An 18,309-nucleotide genomic window follows, 5' to 3' on the forward strand; every position below is an offset into this window, starting at 1 on the left:
ATAGTTATCATGGCCTAATGAAGAACAAACTTTGTTGAGCTTGTGTCAAGATGATGTTGATCCAGTTATTAAATGTCCATTAATGCTAACATTAATTAGTATACTAAGTATTAGTTCATTCAGAAATGAGAACAGTGTTAGGGAGCTTTCATTTATTGATATTTTTTTTATTATTAGTTTTTGAATTTATAATTGTTGATAAATCTAAAATTGTTTGATAGTTGGCGATATTTAGTATAAGTTTTAACACAATTTTTAATCTGCTAGGTAGGTACTTTATATTTAACCGAAATTATATACCTTATCATGGGCACTCTATAATATGATACATACCTATATGTATAAGTATATACCTATTTTATCAATTCAAATCGCAATATCTGTCATATTATAATATCAATCACTACCTTGTGTGTTATTATACATTCTTTATAATATACAATAAGAATATTATAATGACGAGCTACAGGGTGGTCCGATTAAAGTACCTACTATTGCTTGAATATTTATTACTGTAATAATATTTTGATGGACATAACGTTGAGATAACTTGACGGAAAATAAATAATACTCATTATAAATTGAGTGATATTTCAATTATAAACTAAAGTTGATATGATAGTGTCACGGAAAAATACGTTAAATTCCATACATTATACTGTAAAATGTTAGGTCACTAGGTGTACGTACCACGATACGAATAACAACATATTCTTTTCTTGTGCTTGAATTTTATTTGACAAGGTGAATCATTGAGATGTAGGTGAATGAATATATTTTATCAATTGATTGAACTGTTATAGATTATGATAAAATTATTAATATCCTGTAAAACCAGTAGAGTCAGATGCGAAATCGATTTTCCAATAAGGTTTTGAATTACACAAGAAAGCGATTCATTACACGTTTGTATCGTGGATTAAAATATTAGGTGGCAATACGAGTACACTCCTTCCGTTGTGATGGACAACGGAAACGCGCCTCGTGACTCACATGGCTTGCATATAGGGTTGAACCAAGAGTACATTAAAAATTGTTGTAAACGATCAGAATGTAAAAAAGAAACCCAAAAAATATAACTGATATAATGATATTATAGTTCCATAATTGTCTTGGGAATGTTTTATGCATGTGTTGAATGTGGAACAATTTCATCACAAATATTGAAAAAATAGCCATATCTATCTTCAACAGCCGCAAGAAATTAAAAACGAATATCTAAGAAAGGCCAAAATTTTCATAGGGTTGCGTTTTCGCCATGTATAACAACGAGAAGTAGCAGCCCTATTTCCGCGTGTGCTCGCAACACTCGTTGTCCATTGTCTAGACCAGCGCATCATAAACTGGCTGCCATTTGCGATCATAATAAAATACAACTCAATCATTATTTGTAATACAATAGAGTAACGTCATGTGTTTTAATATATTCATGGCATAGATAGAGCTAGAAATGGTTTGTTCAAAAAAAATATCGCTTAACAGTTTACGACTTGAATCTTAAATACTTTTTTTTAAGATAACTCATTTACTTTTGCGTTATTGTTAAATTATACGTGGTTTTAAATTATGAAAACTTCTTGTGCCTTTGTAGGTATTATTGAAACAAAACAAAAATGTTATTATGTATAATGTTAAGTGAAGGTAATAATATCATTCGACCTCGTAGCATTTTTCGATATTTTATATTACATAGGTACCTAAATATTAAACGTGCTATCCAAAATATAGTTAAACCAGCTTGACTCGTAATAATATATAATTAATTAATTATGAATTACTTTATTTTAGTGATATGAAATACCAAAACTATTATGTTGATTGTATAGGTATACCGTATAATTCTTTTTTTTTTTTTGAGATGATGAGATGTTATCAATTCTGCATGCTAATATCGTTCACAGATAAACAGGTTGAGAATAAGCGACAAATATGTAATAATATTTCAGTATTAGTCACCAACAAAAACGTTAAAATATATTTTGAGTGTTTTGTAGATATGAGTAACTACTGTACAGTAGTAAAAATAAAAAATCAGTTAATTAGTTTGACCTGTGAGTTTGACATTGAGAAATCTTAACTCTGAAATCCATTTAAATATGAGATTTAGAAAAAGATATTAGGGATAGTCGTTTATCTAATGGAACGTTATAAGTACGTATCAGATTACAAGGTAACTGTTCAAATTCAAATTCAAATTCAAATTCAAATTCAAATTATATTTATTTGCAAGAATGTAGTTACAAATTATAGATGTTTTTAATTACAATATTATGTGGCTAATACATTCTACCCATTGATTGGGTGTGCAAATATTGAAAAAGAAAGTTGATTAGTCTAATTATTTAAATGTACACACAATTCAATTTTCACAATTACGCGAACGCACTACGATTAACACGATTATATCACACACTTATCACACACAATTCAGTTTACACTACTTAAAAGTCATAAATTCTTCAATGTCATAAAATTGTTTCACCATCAACCAGTTCGTCAGTTTATTTTTGAAAAAGTTTACTGGTAGTTCCTTGAAATTGTCCGGTATTTTATTATATATTTTAATAGCCATAAATATTACACTGTTTTTAGCTTTGTTAATTCTACACGTTGGGAAATGTAATTTGTTTTGGTATCTTGTCAACATATGCGAATTTACATCTCCTTTCTTCTTAAAGTATTCCGGGTGATATTTTACAAATAAACATACTTCTCTTATGTACATGCAAGTTAAAGTAAGGATCCGTAATTTACTAAACAGAGGTCTACAACTGTCTCTTTGGTTCAAACCGCACAGAGCTCTGATACATTTTTTTTGTGAGACAAATACCTTCCGCACATCACAAGATTGTCCCCAAAGAATGATTCCATACGAAAGTACAGAGGAAACGTAGGCATGATAAGCATTTATTGCTGCATTCATAGAAACAGTATCTCTTAAACGCCGTAATACGTAAACGAAACGATTAATTCTGTCACAAACGTAATCAATATGTTTGTTCCATTTTAGACTTTCATCCAACAAAACACCCAAGAATTTATGATGATCTACTTGTTCTATTACTTGGTTATCACACTTTATATTTAGGTTTATTTTGGAGCAATTTTTTGTATAAAATTGAATTATTTTTGTTTTTAATAAGTTAATTTTAAGATTGTTGTCTTCTAACCATTTTACAATATTTTTAACTGCTTCATTTATATCTCTCTCGTACGTTTCCTTTTCAGTACATTTAACAATTAGGGTAGTGTCGTCTGCGAATAAAACTGATTTGTGTTTCACTGATTTCGGTAGGTCATTAATATACAAGAGAAATAAAAACGGGCCGAGCACACTTCCTTGTGGTACACCTGATCTATTAGTTTTTTTTACTGATCTATATACGTTTCTTGATTGATTTACTATTTTTTGTATTTCCACAAACTGATCTCTATCCTTTAAATAACTAGCAATCCATTCTTTGGCAATTCCTCTTATACCATATTTATCTAACTTAAGCAAGAGTAATTCATGGTCTACAAAATCAAATGCCTTGCTCATATCTAGAAATATAGCGCTTACGGGTTTTTTTTCGATGAAGGCTTGAATTATTTCTTTCACCATATCAAAGCATGCTAATGAAGTGGAACTATTTTTCCTAAATCCAAACTGTTCTTTACATAAGATCTTGTTTCTATCAATATAATTTCTAATTCTTTCTAAGATTACTTTTTCAAATATTTTAGATATCACTGGTATTAACGCTATAGGTCTGTAATTCTTAATATCTTTCGGATCGTCTTTTTTAAATAATGGTTTTATCACTGATGTTTTCAGCGCGTGTGGAAAAGTTCCCTGTTCCATCGATAAATTTACAAGAAAAGACAACGGTTCGCAAATATGGTCACTGCATGATTTTAATATTTTTGTACTTATTCCATCTGTTCCTACTGAATTAGTGTTATTAAGTGATTTTATTATTTTACAAATTTCGTTACTGTTTGTAGGTGTTAAGAAAATAGTATTGCAACTTTCTGTAGTCAAAGTCTTTTTTATGGCATTTACATCCAAATTAAATTTTGTTTGATTTGTGATGTCAATAAAAAAATTATTAAACTGTTCGCAAATTTCATTCATTGAGTCGTATATTTTATTATTAACTACAATCTCTTCAATTTCTGTAATATTGGTTTCGTCATTAATATTATTAGATATCATTTGCCATAATGCTTTGTTTTTATTTTTTGCCAATTTAATAAATTTTTCACTTTGAATTTGTTTTGATTTAAGAATGCACCTTTTTAGTATATTTTTATATTTCACATAATGATTCCAACTATGAGTATACATTTTTTTTGTATATATATTTTTAAGATAAAGTTGTCGCTTTCGTATACAACATTTCTTCAATCCTTTTGTTATCCAGTTAAGATTAGATTTTCCTGTACTTCTCTTTATCTTAATAATAGGAAAACAAAGATCATAAAACAGTTTGAATAACTCATAAAAAGCATTGAAGCATTCATTTAAGTTATTAAATTCATGTATTTTACATAAGCGTTTTATAAAAAACAACGCTCTTTTGTGCGGAACGCGGTGTTTCTAGATGATTAGGATAATTTGCATTATGTTGATCATAAAACTGCTGCAGTTTGGATCATAAATTTTCAACTTCACAATATTAATATAGATTTAAGGTAAATCTGATATCCGCAACTGAAACTATTCGAAACTAACTGTAAATCGAAATAATTACGCAGGACATAAACCGGGAAGTGTAGATAATATAATAATCCTGTTTCTATAATGGTCAAAGCATGGTAGCGGGGGACCACGGGTAAAAAGTACTTTTATTCCATCATATCATTCTATAGCAGTGGGTCCACGGGGAAAAAATATTACCCGTAGACCCACAGGGGGACATAGCGAGGGGACCACGGGTAATACGCACATTTTAATAACTCTTATCATATTTTATATTTAAATATTTTCCAGTGAAAATGCCATAGCTAAAATATAGGTATATTCCTAAATTGCTCATATTTGTTCCTATTTAGTATTTACCTCATCATGACTGATGATACTTGATTAATATTATGTCAAAGATAATTATCGAGGTTTCTCTTCACTTCTCTTGAGTAGATAGATACCAAAAAATAAAATACAATTATCCAAATATAGAAAGTTTATTGAAGTTATAACATTTAACATTTTTTTCAATATTTATTTACACATCACAATGAGTATTTTGGTCAAACAAATAAAATATCAAACAAGAGCAAATAAAAGATAAGTCCGTTTTACAGTTTTATTCATAAAAACGTCTGCTATGATATATTTGTGTATAATGGACGGTTTAAAATAACGACTTAATGTGAGAGAGCATACAATTCTGCATTTTGTTATGAAATGAGAGCAAACAACGGTACTCCATTTAAATTTGATTTAAATAATAAGGAGATAGAAACGTAATACTGCTTTAAACAAATATTGTTTTATCCTCACATTTAAAGATGCCAAATCTTAACATTAATAAATGCGCAAAGCCTCACAGAATTGTAAAAGCGAATCCTACCTAACTACTTAATTATTATTTTAACCCTATTACATACATTGATAACATAATGAGATTTTTCACCTACATCTACGATTAGTGGATAAATAAATAGATACAATGAATTAATTTGTAGAGTTAAATATTGTTATAAACACGAGTGCATATATGCAAGTCATATCGATGCACGAAACATCGTCAGCCGAACAAATGGCTTATAACGAGAACTCTAAACCGTTACATGCACTCCATTGCGCCGTCTCGCTCAGGGGATGACTCTATCTAACCACCTACAAAGAAGCATTTCATTCGCTTGACTCATATCATAAATAACCGTGAAGCGAAGCCAAATTTTAATTTGATCATGTTCCAAAGCGATATCATTTTATATCACACGTTCTCAAACCATTTAAAATAATATAAGCACACTAAACTTAACGTCGGATTGTGATTACGTCCTCTTAATAGCTAGGCTCATTAACGAAATAAAACACTTCATATCACAATAGGCACACGCATAGCACCAGTATGGGGCGATACGCCCCAGTGAGATGCACAATTGTCCACTGGAACCAAGTAACGAGGTGGGTTGTATTAATAATAGTCAATCTTTATCGCGTAGTAACTCTGACTTTGCACTTTTTTCACTCCCATGAAATGAAAAGTTTCCATTGTCTTTTTGTTTATATGCCTTATCCACTTTTGCCGCTGGAACGTCGCTGTCTTTCGGAGCTGTCGTTGACACTTGCGCAGCTGGCGTTTCTATATTTTCAAACCGACAAAACTGTTGCAACCATAGTTCCGAATTATAAGATGGTCCTTCCCCTCCTAGTTCAGCCGGGAGTATATCTAGGGGCAAAGAATCGTGCAGTGTGGACAAATTATTTCCGTGAAGAACTATCCTCTCTCTCGTTTTCGCCTTCAGGTACGGTTTAACAACAGCCAGCGCGGTCTCCACATACCAAGGTTGTCCAATAAAATGTATACTTTTAAATCTCACTGGCATACAATCTTGAAGACAATCGATCATCATCTTCAACGTTTTAGCTTGCAAACTACATGATTGTTTGAACGTGAACTCGGTCCAGTCAACAATAATAACATAGCCGTTGGCTTGGTTTTGTATTTCGACGAGCGTCCGTTCCAATGTTAATAACAAAGCTCTAAAGACGGAAAGTAATGGGCAAGCGTGGGGAGTCCAGTTTGAAGCGAACATAAGTAGAACACAGCGTCCCCTTCGGTCACGTTGGGCAAGAACACCCGGCAAACCGTCGGCCAGCGCCCGCAGCACGCCTCCATCTGCCTGCGCCCACAGTTCGGGGTGTTCTCGACGATATTGGTGATAACGCACTAGTAACTCGAAACTCTGTTGAACATCGTGTTTCCTCGCGTATAGGAATCGCCGCAAAAAGTCGTCATCTTGGCATCGACTTTTATCTCGAAGGGCTAGGTTAAGACTCGAATCGACTGCCTCTTTGAGGCCATCTAGGGCACGCTGTCTGTCGCCGTCGGTGAGGCGTTTCCTGGATATATCACAAAGTCGTTCATTTTGCATCTGGTGCAGCCTCCAATCGTATTCGGCGTACTCGTTCATGTCTGGTGTTGTGAGTCATGCGTCCTTTCACCGATGTTGCGGTACGTTGCGCGCGCGCCGCCTGTAGCTCGAGGCCGACTGTGCGCCGTGCTCGTTCGGCACGCCGCCGCCATTGCTAGGCGTTCATTAAACCGCACTATGCTACGTTTACGCATTCGAACCAGTTACTGGAGCCAGTTAGTCCGCTTCACGTTTCATCCTCTTTTGAGACATGAGAAGGCATCATCCTATGACTCAGCAACATGCATTATGTAAGAAAATTGTGATTTTAAGAAGAAGATGAAGAGTTAATTCTAATATAATGAATTCTTATGAAAAATTATGAAAAATTCATAGTATGTGATCATTGTTTTGTTTATTCAGTTAAGATATAAATTGTGATAAAAAAATTGGGGCCAACATTATGAAAACCGATTAAACTGTATCTTTATAAAATAAACACAAAGTAAAATTCTGATTGTGAAAAACAAAATACGCAGCGAGTTGCAACATTTTTAAATAGTTTTAATTACGTTAGTATTTGGAACATGGTATGTGTGGACCGCATTAGCACTCCATTAAGATAAGATAATTATAGATTACTAGAGGTCCGCCCCGGCTTCGCCCGTGGTACATATTTCGCAATAAAAGGTAGCCTATGTCCTTTCTCGGGTATCAAAATACCTCCATACCAAATTTCATGCAAATTGGTTCAGTAGTTTAGGCGTGATTGAGTAAGAGACAGACAGACAGAGTTACTTTCGCATCACTACATAGTATAAAACAGAGTCGTTTTTTCTGTCCCTATTTCCCTATGGCGTCTTTCCAAACTATACAAGGCCAGTACGCAACGGTGTGAAACTAATCACGTATAGTTTGGAAATAACTTTTTTACAAAGTTCTTCCAATCTATACAACAGCAGTACGCAAATACTCGCGTATACTTTGTAGTGAAGTAAGTAAGAATAGCGCTCCAAAATATACAGCGCCAGAACGCATGCGGACTAATCGTGTATGTTTCGGAGTAAGCGCGGCGTCTTTCCATTGCTCGCGTTTATATTATTGTATTGCTGTTTTGAAATCTATTATTAAAATGCATGTGTATTGTGTATGTAATGTTGCGTACTGATCGTATATTTTTTGTATCGAGGATGCTTGTGTCTTCGTTCCCGACTATACTGCACGACTTACAATTGACAATAGTGCTAAAATGTAAGAATCTAATAAGTCCAGAAGAGGACGGTTGCGAGGCGACGGAGCCCCGCTTCGCGGGGCTCCTATATTTGTGTAGTTAAAAAAACACGAACCTAACCTAACCCATAGGTAACCCTTATATCTGTTACCTATTTATTTTTCTAAGCTTACCTAATAATATTTTTATTCCATATTTTACTGAATCAATCAAGAATAATAAAAGTAGATAGATATAGCTGTACAAGTCTTTGATTGCCTATATATTTATTATTTCGCTCACGCGTAAGTGGTGTAGTAGGTAGGTATATTTAGTTATATTTTGCGTACTGATCGTGTATAGTTTGGAACGAAGAAGCTAGCAACCGCGTTACAAATTATACACGATCAGTACGCAAAATTCGTGTATATATTGTAATAACAAACTTAAAAACAGCATTACAAAGTATACACGAGCAGTTTCCTATGGTTGCGTTCTGGCTATGTATAGTTTGGAAATACGCTTCTCTATGTCCCTTTGTATGCTTAAATCTTTGAAACTACGCAACGGATTTTGATGCGGTTTTTTTTAATAGATAGAGTGATTCAAGAGGAAGGTTTATATGTATAATAACATCCATTAAATAGTGGAGAAGTACTGTTATTTTTGATGTTTTTAATGTGATGTCGTAAATAATTACATTTTTTCCGCTTACATTGCAAACGCAGGCTGAACCCTACGAGTTTTATCAAAATAATGTACAAAGTATTGTACACATTGAAAAGGTCTATAGAAAAGTCCGCGATGGTATATGTCTATCTCTTATGGATAACCCACAATAACTTTTTTTTGTCATTTACTTTTTACGACAAATAATGGTTAATTTTCGAAGCGATTTTAACCAATACAGCATTAATCCTTAACCAATTAAATACCTTGAATACATTGTTCATTTAATATAGACTTATATGGCCCTTTACACCGTATGATTATTGATTTAAGTGAATATTTTTGAAGATATTACAGTTTTAAAAATTGCGGGACGTAGCGTTTGCGGCGGTACCGGCCGGCCGCCATAACACCCGTGCGAAGCCGGGGCGGGTCGCTAGTTTATAATATTAGTATGGATGATAAATAATTTTATCATACTATTTGATTAATATTATACTTTATAACCCTTATTTTTTAATACATATGTATATGGTGTCATATACTCCCATACATTACTAATCACACCAATGATATCTTATCTATTAACTGATCAAGTAACTGGCTCACTACAAACGTGGCGTAACTTACGCAGTCGAAGCGAGTTATAAATAAAGAAAAACTGAAGGTTGACGGTATACCGGTCAATTGGCTGGCTGGTTCCCGATGACGTCGGCTGCGCGTGCGTAAGGGACGAGTATATGTTGGAGCGAGATGCACTTCGTACTTCGAAGCCTTATATGTTACGTACGGATGCCCGAAAAATGTATAACGTCCGCGCTTTGTTCACTTTATCGTAACCGTAACTGGTTACTCATTAGTCAATACTAATTACACGTGCAGCATTGAAAGTGCCTTTTGGCTCTTTTATTAATTATTTAAATATTTATACAAATACATTCAAATAGATTCATGTACTTTTTAACATAGAGTATATTATAATATGCATCACACGATAAACATACATGCTAATTCTATATTATCATATCAATCATATTATGTACAATGGCAACAGCGCATATCAGTAAACATCTTTTACATAATAAACTAAGTAGTTTAGACTCTTGCTTTCTGTTTAAAAAATAATGTATGTGATGAAGAATAAATGTAGAGCATGCAGTTTATATTTTCGTTATTTATTATATTATTAAACACGTCACGCCTCAAGAAAGATTTCAACGGCGCAACGTCTCTACTCTCTATGGAACTAAATCATATTCCTTTGGGTTAGCTTTCTCTTTGCAAAGGATGTCTTTGTTTTCACGGACAGTTATTATCGTCCATACTTTCCTTCAGTTCAGTTACAAATATAATGTTCATTCGAAATTTAGTTTAAAGTGCTGGCCAATAAAACGGTAAACGGGACTGTCGCAAATTGGTGGAACTTTTACATTTGAATAAAAAAAGTATTTAACAAAAAATAACAGCAATGACACGCAAGAAATATGATTTGAATCCATTCAATTGATTTCAATCTGATTCTACTGTTATTTTAATTTCACCTTTCATATGACTTGTCAAATTATCATTTTGATTTTTGAGGAAGAAATGAGAAAATAAACATATATGTAGTTCGGATTTTCCTTGATGCGCTCGTAATTGTATCACTATTAGGGCCAATGACTTTTTAAAATTAACAGGCACTACATTGCATGGTCGTTGCCCTGCAGTCAAACAGTGACTAGGTCCGCATTGGTCGATTAAAAATAGACTCACTGCACGTCTTGAGATCCGAAGATTGCCTCTTCGTGTAGCTACATACGTAGCAGTTTTTTCTAAGTTGTTGAATAGAAAATATGACTAACCATTCAATACATTTCATGGAAGAGATTGGCTTTCTAATAAGTAAACTTTTGCGATAGCCCAATTGTAAATAATCAAAAGAGGACGAGACAATGTAAAAAACAATTATTGTAAATTATGCCTCAGGACTCTCGGAGAACGAGTTTAATTTACCTAGAATAAATTAAGGAGTTTTAGGAAATATTTTTTATTTATGTACATTATGTAATATAGCTTCAAAGTTAGATCATCTAAGGATAGTTAAGTATCCTTAGATATTGTGTACACTGTTGAAAATAAAAGATTTACTATTTAAAATTTTTACATAATAATAATTAATAACTCTACCATCCGTGTGTTCTGGCTATTCAATGCAGATAACGTAATATTAATAATGTATTGTAGAAAACAATTTTCCACTGACTATTAGAAAAAGTAGATAATAAAGAAGATATAAGTAATAGATTTAGGAAATAAAATTAGGGTTTTCTTCGGACAATTTTTAGAGAAAATTTTAAATCGAGAGAACCAGCTAACCAGTTGAAAAAGGTAACGTATTACTATTTTCCAACATTGTCACCTCGAGTAAAAACTGATAACGTCATGCATCATCAATCAATATCTCTGATATATTGTGATAAGACCTGGTACTTGATACCACACATGAGATATCCTATCTATGAATAATCCATGCACTTTTTGACTTTTATCATAGCCATTTCTGTATATTTCAAACTACGTTAAATATCTATTATAAAACCAATAAAATTCTATTACCTATTAAATATTCGAGATATAGTATTAATATTTATGTGTTTTATACTTTGTTGATAAACTTTATTCGATTTATTTTATTAGGCTAAATAAATAAATAAGATTCTAAAGGTGTGTATTGCATTGGCCTACTTTTAATAAACTTACACATGTAAGTACAAAACTAATCCTAGGTACTCTATTTATATTTATGGTTTTTATTAGGATTAGGTAAGGGATGGTCTATATGAAACTATCCTGATATTTCGGCATAAAAACACATTTTCTGTTCTCGAAATTGTTTCTTTAAAATAACAATAAAACATCTGTATGTGGATATGTTTCATTTCCTTTTAATTTTCCACGGAAATGATAAAGATCACGTGCACGTGCCACGTTTATTAATGAAGAACTAAATTAATTAGTGAATTAAACACGAACATCGTAGCTATAATAATAGTTAGTAAGTAGTAATAATAAACTGTTACAAAGAAGTATCAAATTAAGTTAATACATATTATAATATTACTCAAATATTTTTAGATATCATTTTTAAATTACAATAGACGATAAAATTTAAATAGGTACCTAATGTAGTTAGTTTAAGATCATTTAATCAAAACATAAGACGAAACATTTATGTAATAGTTATAAGTTTTTTAATTTAATGAATAATATAGGTAGGTACTTACAATTCATCAAAAAAATTGTACCTAAATTGAAAATAAAATCTGTTGTACTCGGGAAATCATACACAGTTTAGCCTAAAACTTTTAATTTGTTTACATATTTCAACGTATCTTTTAATTAAATACTTGTTGAAATTACGTTAAAAATTGTGAAAATTACATAACATTATTTATTTTATTTGAAAGAGCCTTCTGCTTGTAAAAAATTAAATCCATTGAAGACGGTTTCGTTTTTTGTTGAAAAATAATTATTATAGTATCTAATATTCGATACTGTCAAGGTACGCATTTAGGTTTTTACATTATATTTTGGATATATTAAGTGTGCAATCGCTTTCAATTCTATATGATAATATCTACTAGATATCACGTTATCACTGTCAAGTACTTTTTGGTTTATTTCACAGTTTTCACTATAAATATGAGTTATAAAATAATTAGCGATATAAACAAAGTAAGGTCAGTGTCACATAAGTAGGCAGTCGAGATGTGAGACAGTGACTCATCCCGCCGATTCATCTGCATGTCCAACAGCCAACTTATGTAAATGAAAACAGAACAAACGCACAATGCTTACGAGAAACAGTCGCGGTCGCTTTCAAATACGCGACTGTTTCTTTGTATTTTTTTACTTTTCAAATATTGCGGTGATGCAATTCGCAACCGAGAATATTATAGTTGTGCATAATGCATCCTTTTGTAACTTTAACAAAGGTGAAGTTGCGTAATAAGTTTGGCTAAATTATGTATTTTGAAGAAATTAAAATTTTAAAAGATTATCAGGTAGAGTCAAGTATTATTTTGAATCACATATTATTTGAAGATTATGAATAAATTTGCATATGGTATTATGGGTTTACTCATTTTATACTTTTTTATATTTTTTTTTTCGTTTTTACGTTCACGTCACGTTTCCAATATAATATCTATGACAGCGAATCATAAATTTCTTCATAATGTAAAACTAAATGTTAAAATTTAAAAACAGAGTAACTAAGTAATTAATAAGTAAATTAACCTTTGTAATTCTTTTCAGAAGAGCATACGTACCTGCTCAAGTTGCCGGTACACAATTCCGGCAACTTGAGCAGGTTTTCGTATTGCTTTTTTTATCTGAAGTACAATCTTACATAATTTCCATTCCGTACTTTTATATACATAAAGCTTTATATATTATAATTATTTTGTAAATGTTTTTAAGGCGCATACCAATTGTTAATTTTGAAGACTATATTTCTAAAAGAGAACACGTATCGCCATCGTGTTGAAACACGTAGCAAATAGCATCTTCATCTATTAGTCACCTATGCAAGTAATGAGCGATTTCAAACCCGTTTTACATACTCACTGATCTAGATACCACTCTATAATAACCAGTGATGTTTTAAAATCACCATTGCAACGTATACTGGTATGCTTCTGCATTTCAAGATAATCTAATTTCATACTACAGGAGCGAGTACTTTGTAAGAATTTATTATCTTATCTGATCCACTTAATTATAATTGGTTTCGTATGCACCAGCATGCAAATGTTCATACTTCATGCCGTCAGAGAAATCAGGAGAGAGCGCGCGTTCAAGCGTATAAAGGCAGGGTTCTTATATTTCATACGTCAATTCCATCCATAGAGTCGATAATTGATTAAATTTCATCGATTATGCATTGATTGTTCACTTGATAAATTAATATGTCGAATATAAATGCAAAATAGTGTTTCTACAACACTTGAGTGACCGTTGCGTTGGTGCGGCTAGTGATTATGTAGTTTTTTTTAAGCCTTTTATCGGGTCTTCTTTCATCCTTATACCGAACAATGAGTGAGTTGCCAAAACGGAAAGCAATTTTATATGTTATATTGTGACTCATGTCCAGAAAAGGGCACGTCTCGACGTTTTTGTGAACGCAAAATACTTTTTATAATGCAGTCCCAATAATGTGGTATTGGCCGTTTAAATTGTCGCACAAAAAGCGGCCTCCACTATCGCAAGGCTGTCAGGCCGGTTCTGAACCTCGTTTTAAAGATTAAAACCCTCTACAGTTTCTGTATAAACGCTTTCAAATGGACAGCGAGGAAATTAATAACGTGTTCCATTATACGTTGTCGCAGTTGATGACTATAATACGATATTGTCATTTACTACCTGTTTGAGATTGTGGATATTGACCCTATTACAATTTAATTACCAACAACATAATCATATTCTTAATAATTACCTAGTTGTTTATTTATTTTTAGTGTACGACTCACTACTATGTATTATGTAGCTATACACTATAAATATAATAATATGTAGATAGTAGATACTATACATAGTTATTATAGAATAATATTAACTTATTCGCGCTAGTTTTAAAAATACGGCCTTAGCCTATACCTTTCGAAAATATAAAAATATAGTTACTTACGTACGTACTCTACGTTTTGTCTCTATATTTTTATATAATAACTAGCTTCCGCCCGCGACTCCGTCCGCGCGGATGTAGGTCTTCGCGTGGATGGTTTATTATTTTGGTTGTTAAAATCCGACTTTCGGCGCTACAGGTTACGGCGCTGAATCCACTGCGGGTAACGCAACGTGTGTTCGCGGTTCTACAAAACAACGTCTATGGATAAAACTGAAAAATTAAGATTTATTTTTTTTCTACGTATTTTTCCTGGATAAAAAGTATCCTATTTTACGCCCAGGATAATAAGGTATAATTATACCAAGTTACATCGAAATCGAACCGTTAATTTTCACGTGATGTCTTCACATACAGACAGACAGACAGACAGACAGACAGACAAAAAAATTTTTAATCACATATTTGGGTTTGGTATCGATCCAGTAACATCCCCTGCTATTTATATTTTCAATATTTTCAATGTACAGAATTGACCCTTCTACAGATTTATTATATGTATAGATTATAGGTACCTTTATCAAGTTTTGAGCAACTTTAACACATTTAACACTTATAAATAAATATATAATCGTAAAAAGTACATAAGCATAATATTTTGATGTTTCACAAACAAAAGTAGAAATAAAACATATATATGTATGTAAATCCAAAACTCCTTTGTTTTTGGCTCACCGACCACCGCCATCTAGTTGCAAATAGTAAAACAAAAACAAATAGGAATTTTGTGGCCTTTACATAGTCTTAAAGACTCTTGTTGTACATAACTTTCAATTTTAACAATTGAAGGGAATATTCCGTTATAATTCGAATAGAGAGAATATTTGACTCTTTTTGCTACAGTTTTGATGTATTTTAATACACGCTGTTTCCATAAAAAAGGTTTCCAAAGTTAGTTGCCTACTATTGTAAACTACACGCAAATAATAATATTATATGTAATGATAAATAGAAAGGGAGCTTAAGTAGAGACTGGACCTTCCAATTTTTAATAAGAGAGGGTAATAAAAGTAGCAAGCAGTTCAAGCAGTAAAATGTAACTACTTGTACCTAGTATAGAAATTGATTTCAAATATAAGACAAAAGAAGGTTCAATGCAATAGTTTCTTTTGACAAATTTATTCACTCAGAATAAATCAAAAGACATTTCTGCGTATACTACTGTATCACGCACATTAATTTTTCTAGAGCACATAATTTTTCATGTAGGTAAATTTATAGCGATCATACTCTATCCTAAGATTATTGTTGCCATTTATCACAGAATAAAAATTATATTTACTCTGTGTCACCTAGCTGCCAATCTCGATCACACTTTCTTGGCGGATTGTTTCTTCAATGCGATCTATTCATGCGTATATATTTTCAATGGCTAGGCATGCGGAAAGTAAATTAAGAAATTATCGATTCGAAATCTACAATATTTGTCAATTTATTTGACTGCTGTTGTGTAACACATTAATTGTGTTGAAATCTTTGAACGTAACAATTACATTAGAAGTGTGTTAATTGGTCATAATTTATGTAATAATATGTTTAAATCATCTCATTAAGTAATTATTTAATGTTATTAATAAGTGTTTATGAAATTACATATCGTTTATTGATGCTCTGAGGTTATAAATAATAAAATCAATAGAACCGAAAATAAGGAGTAGGGTCAGTGTACCACTAGCTGACCAAGCGCCAATACATGACCGAAATTCAAATATACGCGCCAATTAAGAAAATACGGCAGCCCCAGATGATAGTTTGTTGTTTTTTTCTGTATAGCAACATCATCTATAAAAAAAAACAAATCTTGCTGCCATTGGTCAGAAATATTGACATTTTTTCAACACGAAGGTGGCGCCCCGTAAGTAATCACATTTTTTACTAAGAGATTTTTATCGGGAGTTGATTGGAAAATCTTAATTAATCTTGAATGCAATCGATTACTTTTTATATCTCTTGTTATAGGCATAATGTTAAACCATTCTGTTATAGACTTTCGGCTTCATTTTTGGCATGAACAGTTTTTCATGATTTTTAGCGGCCTGGTTATCTTTTGGAGCAACGAAAACAACTTTTCGCCTATTGTTGACCAGTATGGTCAGCTCTTGGTTCTTTATATTTTGCTAAGAAAGACTTGCTTTGTTTTGTGCTTATACCTAATTTAACAAACCATATAAGCCGTAGTTAAGTCATAGCTTTATGTTGCATATTTCCAAAAGCTGACCACCGTAAGATTTTGTACCGAACTTAGTTGGTCAGGTTTCGGGACCGAGAATATTATTAACCTTGAGTTGTCCCCTTGATTTCCTTGACCAAGTGGTTTGATTTCATCAACCTATCTACAGACCTGAAGATCTTTAACGCATGGCAGTGTGGAATTTATCCATTTAACATTTCTGCAATAGACTTTATGAGATGTATGGACCACGAAACTAGAAAAGTTGCGCCTGTCATGCAATCTACCTACATTGGAGACTGAAGTTGGCGTAGAGATCCTTTTATTGATAGAATATAACATTTAATAAAAAAAACTTCAATTTAAATACAGCCTTTTTTTATTTATTAAACAAAACTAATGTTCGAAGAAGGACATTTTGTCCATTTTGAAAATGGTCAACTTTTAGAGCAATGATGGTCAGATATTGGTGATCAGTGGTCAGGTAATGGTGTTTTTAGCAGAAGTAACTTTCAGAGTAGTTTTCATAAAACCTATAAAGGTTATCAAATTGATACTAAGAACAATAGTTGCAGTGACTATTCAATTATCTGTGTCCCAAAAATAACATTGAACGTAAAACAAATAACCCGTTTTTAGGGTTCCGTAGCCAAAATGGCAAAAACGGAACCCTTATAGTTTCGTCATGTCCGTCTGTCCGTCTGTCCGTCTGTCCGTCTGTCACAGCCGATTTACTCGGAAACTATAAGTACTACAGTGATGAAATTTGATGGGAATATGTGTTGTATGAACCGCTACAAAAATATGACACTAAATAGTAAAAAAAAGAATTGGGGGTGGGGCCCCCCATACATGTAACTGAGGGATGAAATTTTTTTTTTCGATGTACATACCCGTGTGGGGTATCAATGGAAAGGTCTTTTAAAATGATATAAAGTTTTCTAAAAAACATTTTTCTTAAAGTGAACGGTTTTTGAGATATCAGCTCTCAAAGTCGTAAAAAGTATGTCCCCCCCCCTCTATTTTTATAACTACGGGGTATAAAATTCTAAAAAAAATAGAGGTGATGCATGCTAATTAACTCTTTCAACGATTTTTGGTTTGATCAAAGTATCTCTTATAGTTTTTGAGATAGGTTGATTTAACTGTAATTTATTATATTTGCTGCTACGGAACCCTTTGTGCGCGAGCCCGACTCGCACTTGGCCGGTTTTTATTATATAGCTAAAGATAAAACCGCTTAAATGGTCAACTAGTGGTACATCAACCCTATATGCCTTAGTGGGTAATATTTAGGTATCAGTTGGTAAACATTAATTGAGCAATTTGTCCACTATATAGAGCCTTTTGTATTATTTTCAACCTTTTTATCGCAAATGTTAAAAGGTTGAAAAAAATATATCGGTAAACAAATAAAAACTAATGGTTTTCTAATTTCTTTATTTTCGTTGAATAATCAAAGTAATGATTGTCAGTTTAAAAAAAATTATAAGATGGAACCCGCTATAAGAGAGCAGTCATCAG

General features: G+C 32.4%; 1 protein-coding gene across 1 annotated transcript; it reads right to left on the reverse strand.

Moving 5' to 3' along the window:
- Nucleotides 1–5,147: 5,147 nt before the first annotated feature.
- LOC149901187 (clavesin-2-like) lies at nucleotides 5,148–7,226 on the reverse strand. Its single transcript, XM_090111422.1, has one exon. It carries the CDS (start codon nucleotides 7,126–7,128, stop codon nucleotides 6,139–6,141), a length of 990 nt encoding a protein of 329 aa, XP_089967548.1. The 5' UTR covers nucleotides 7,129–7,226; the 3' UTR covers nucleotides 5,148–6,138.
- Nucleotides 7,227–18,309: the final 11,083 nt, after the last annotated feature.

The sequence above is a fragment of the Colias eurytheme genome, chromosome 17 (genome assembly GCF_061535395.1).
Source record: "Colias eurytheme isolate Ceu_HAF_F1 chromosome 17, ilColEury1 Martin Lab GWU primary, whole genome shotgun sequence".
In the NCBI taxonomy this organism is placed as follows: domain Eukaryota; kingdom Metazoa; phylum Arthropoda; class Insecta; order Lepidoptera; family Pieridae; genus Colias; species Colias eurytheme.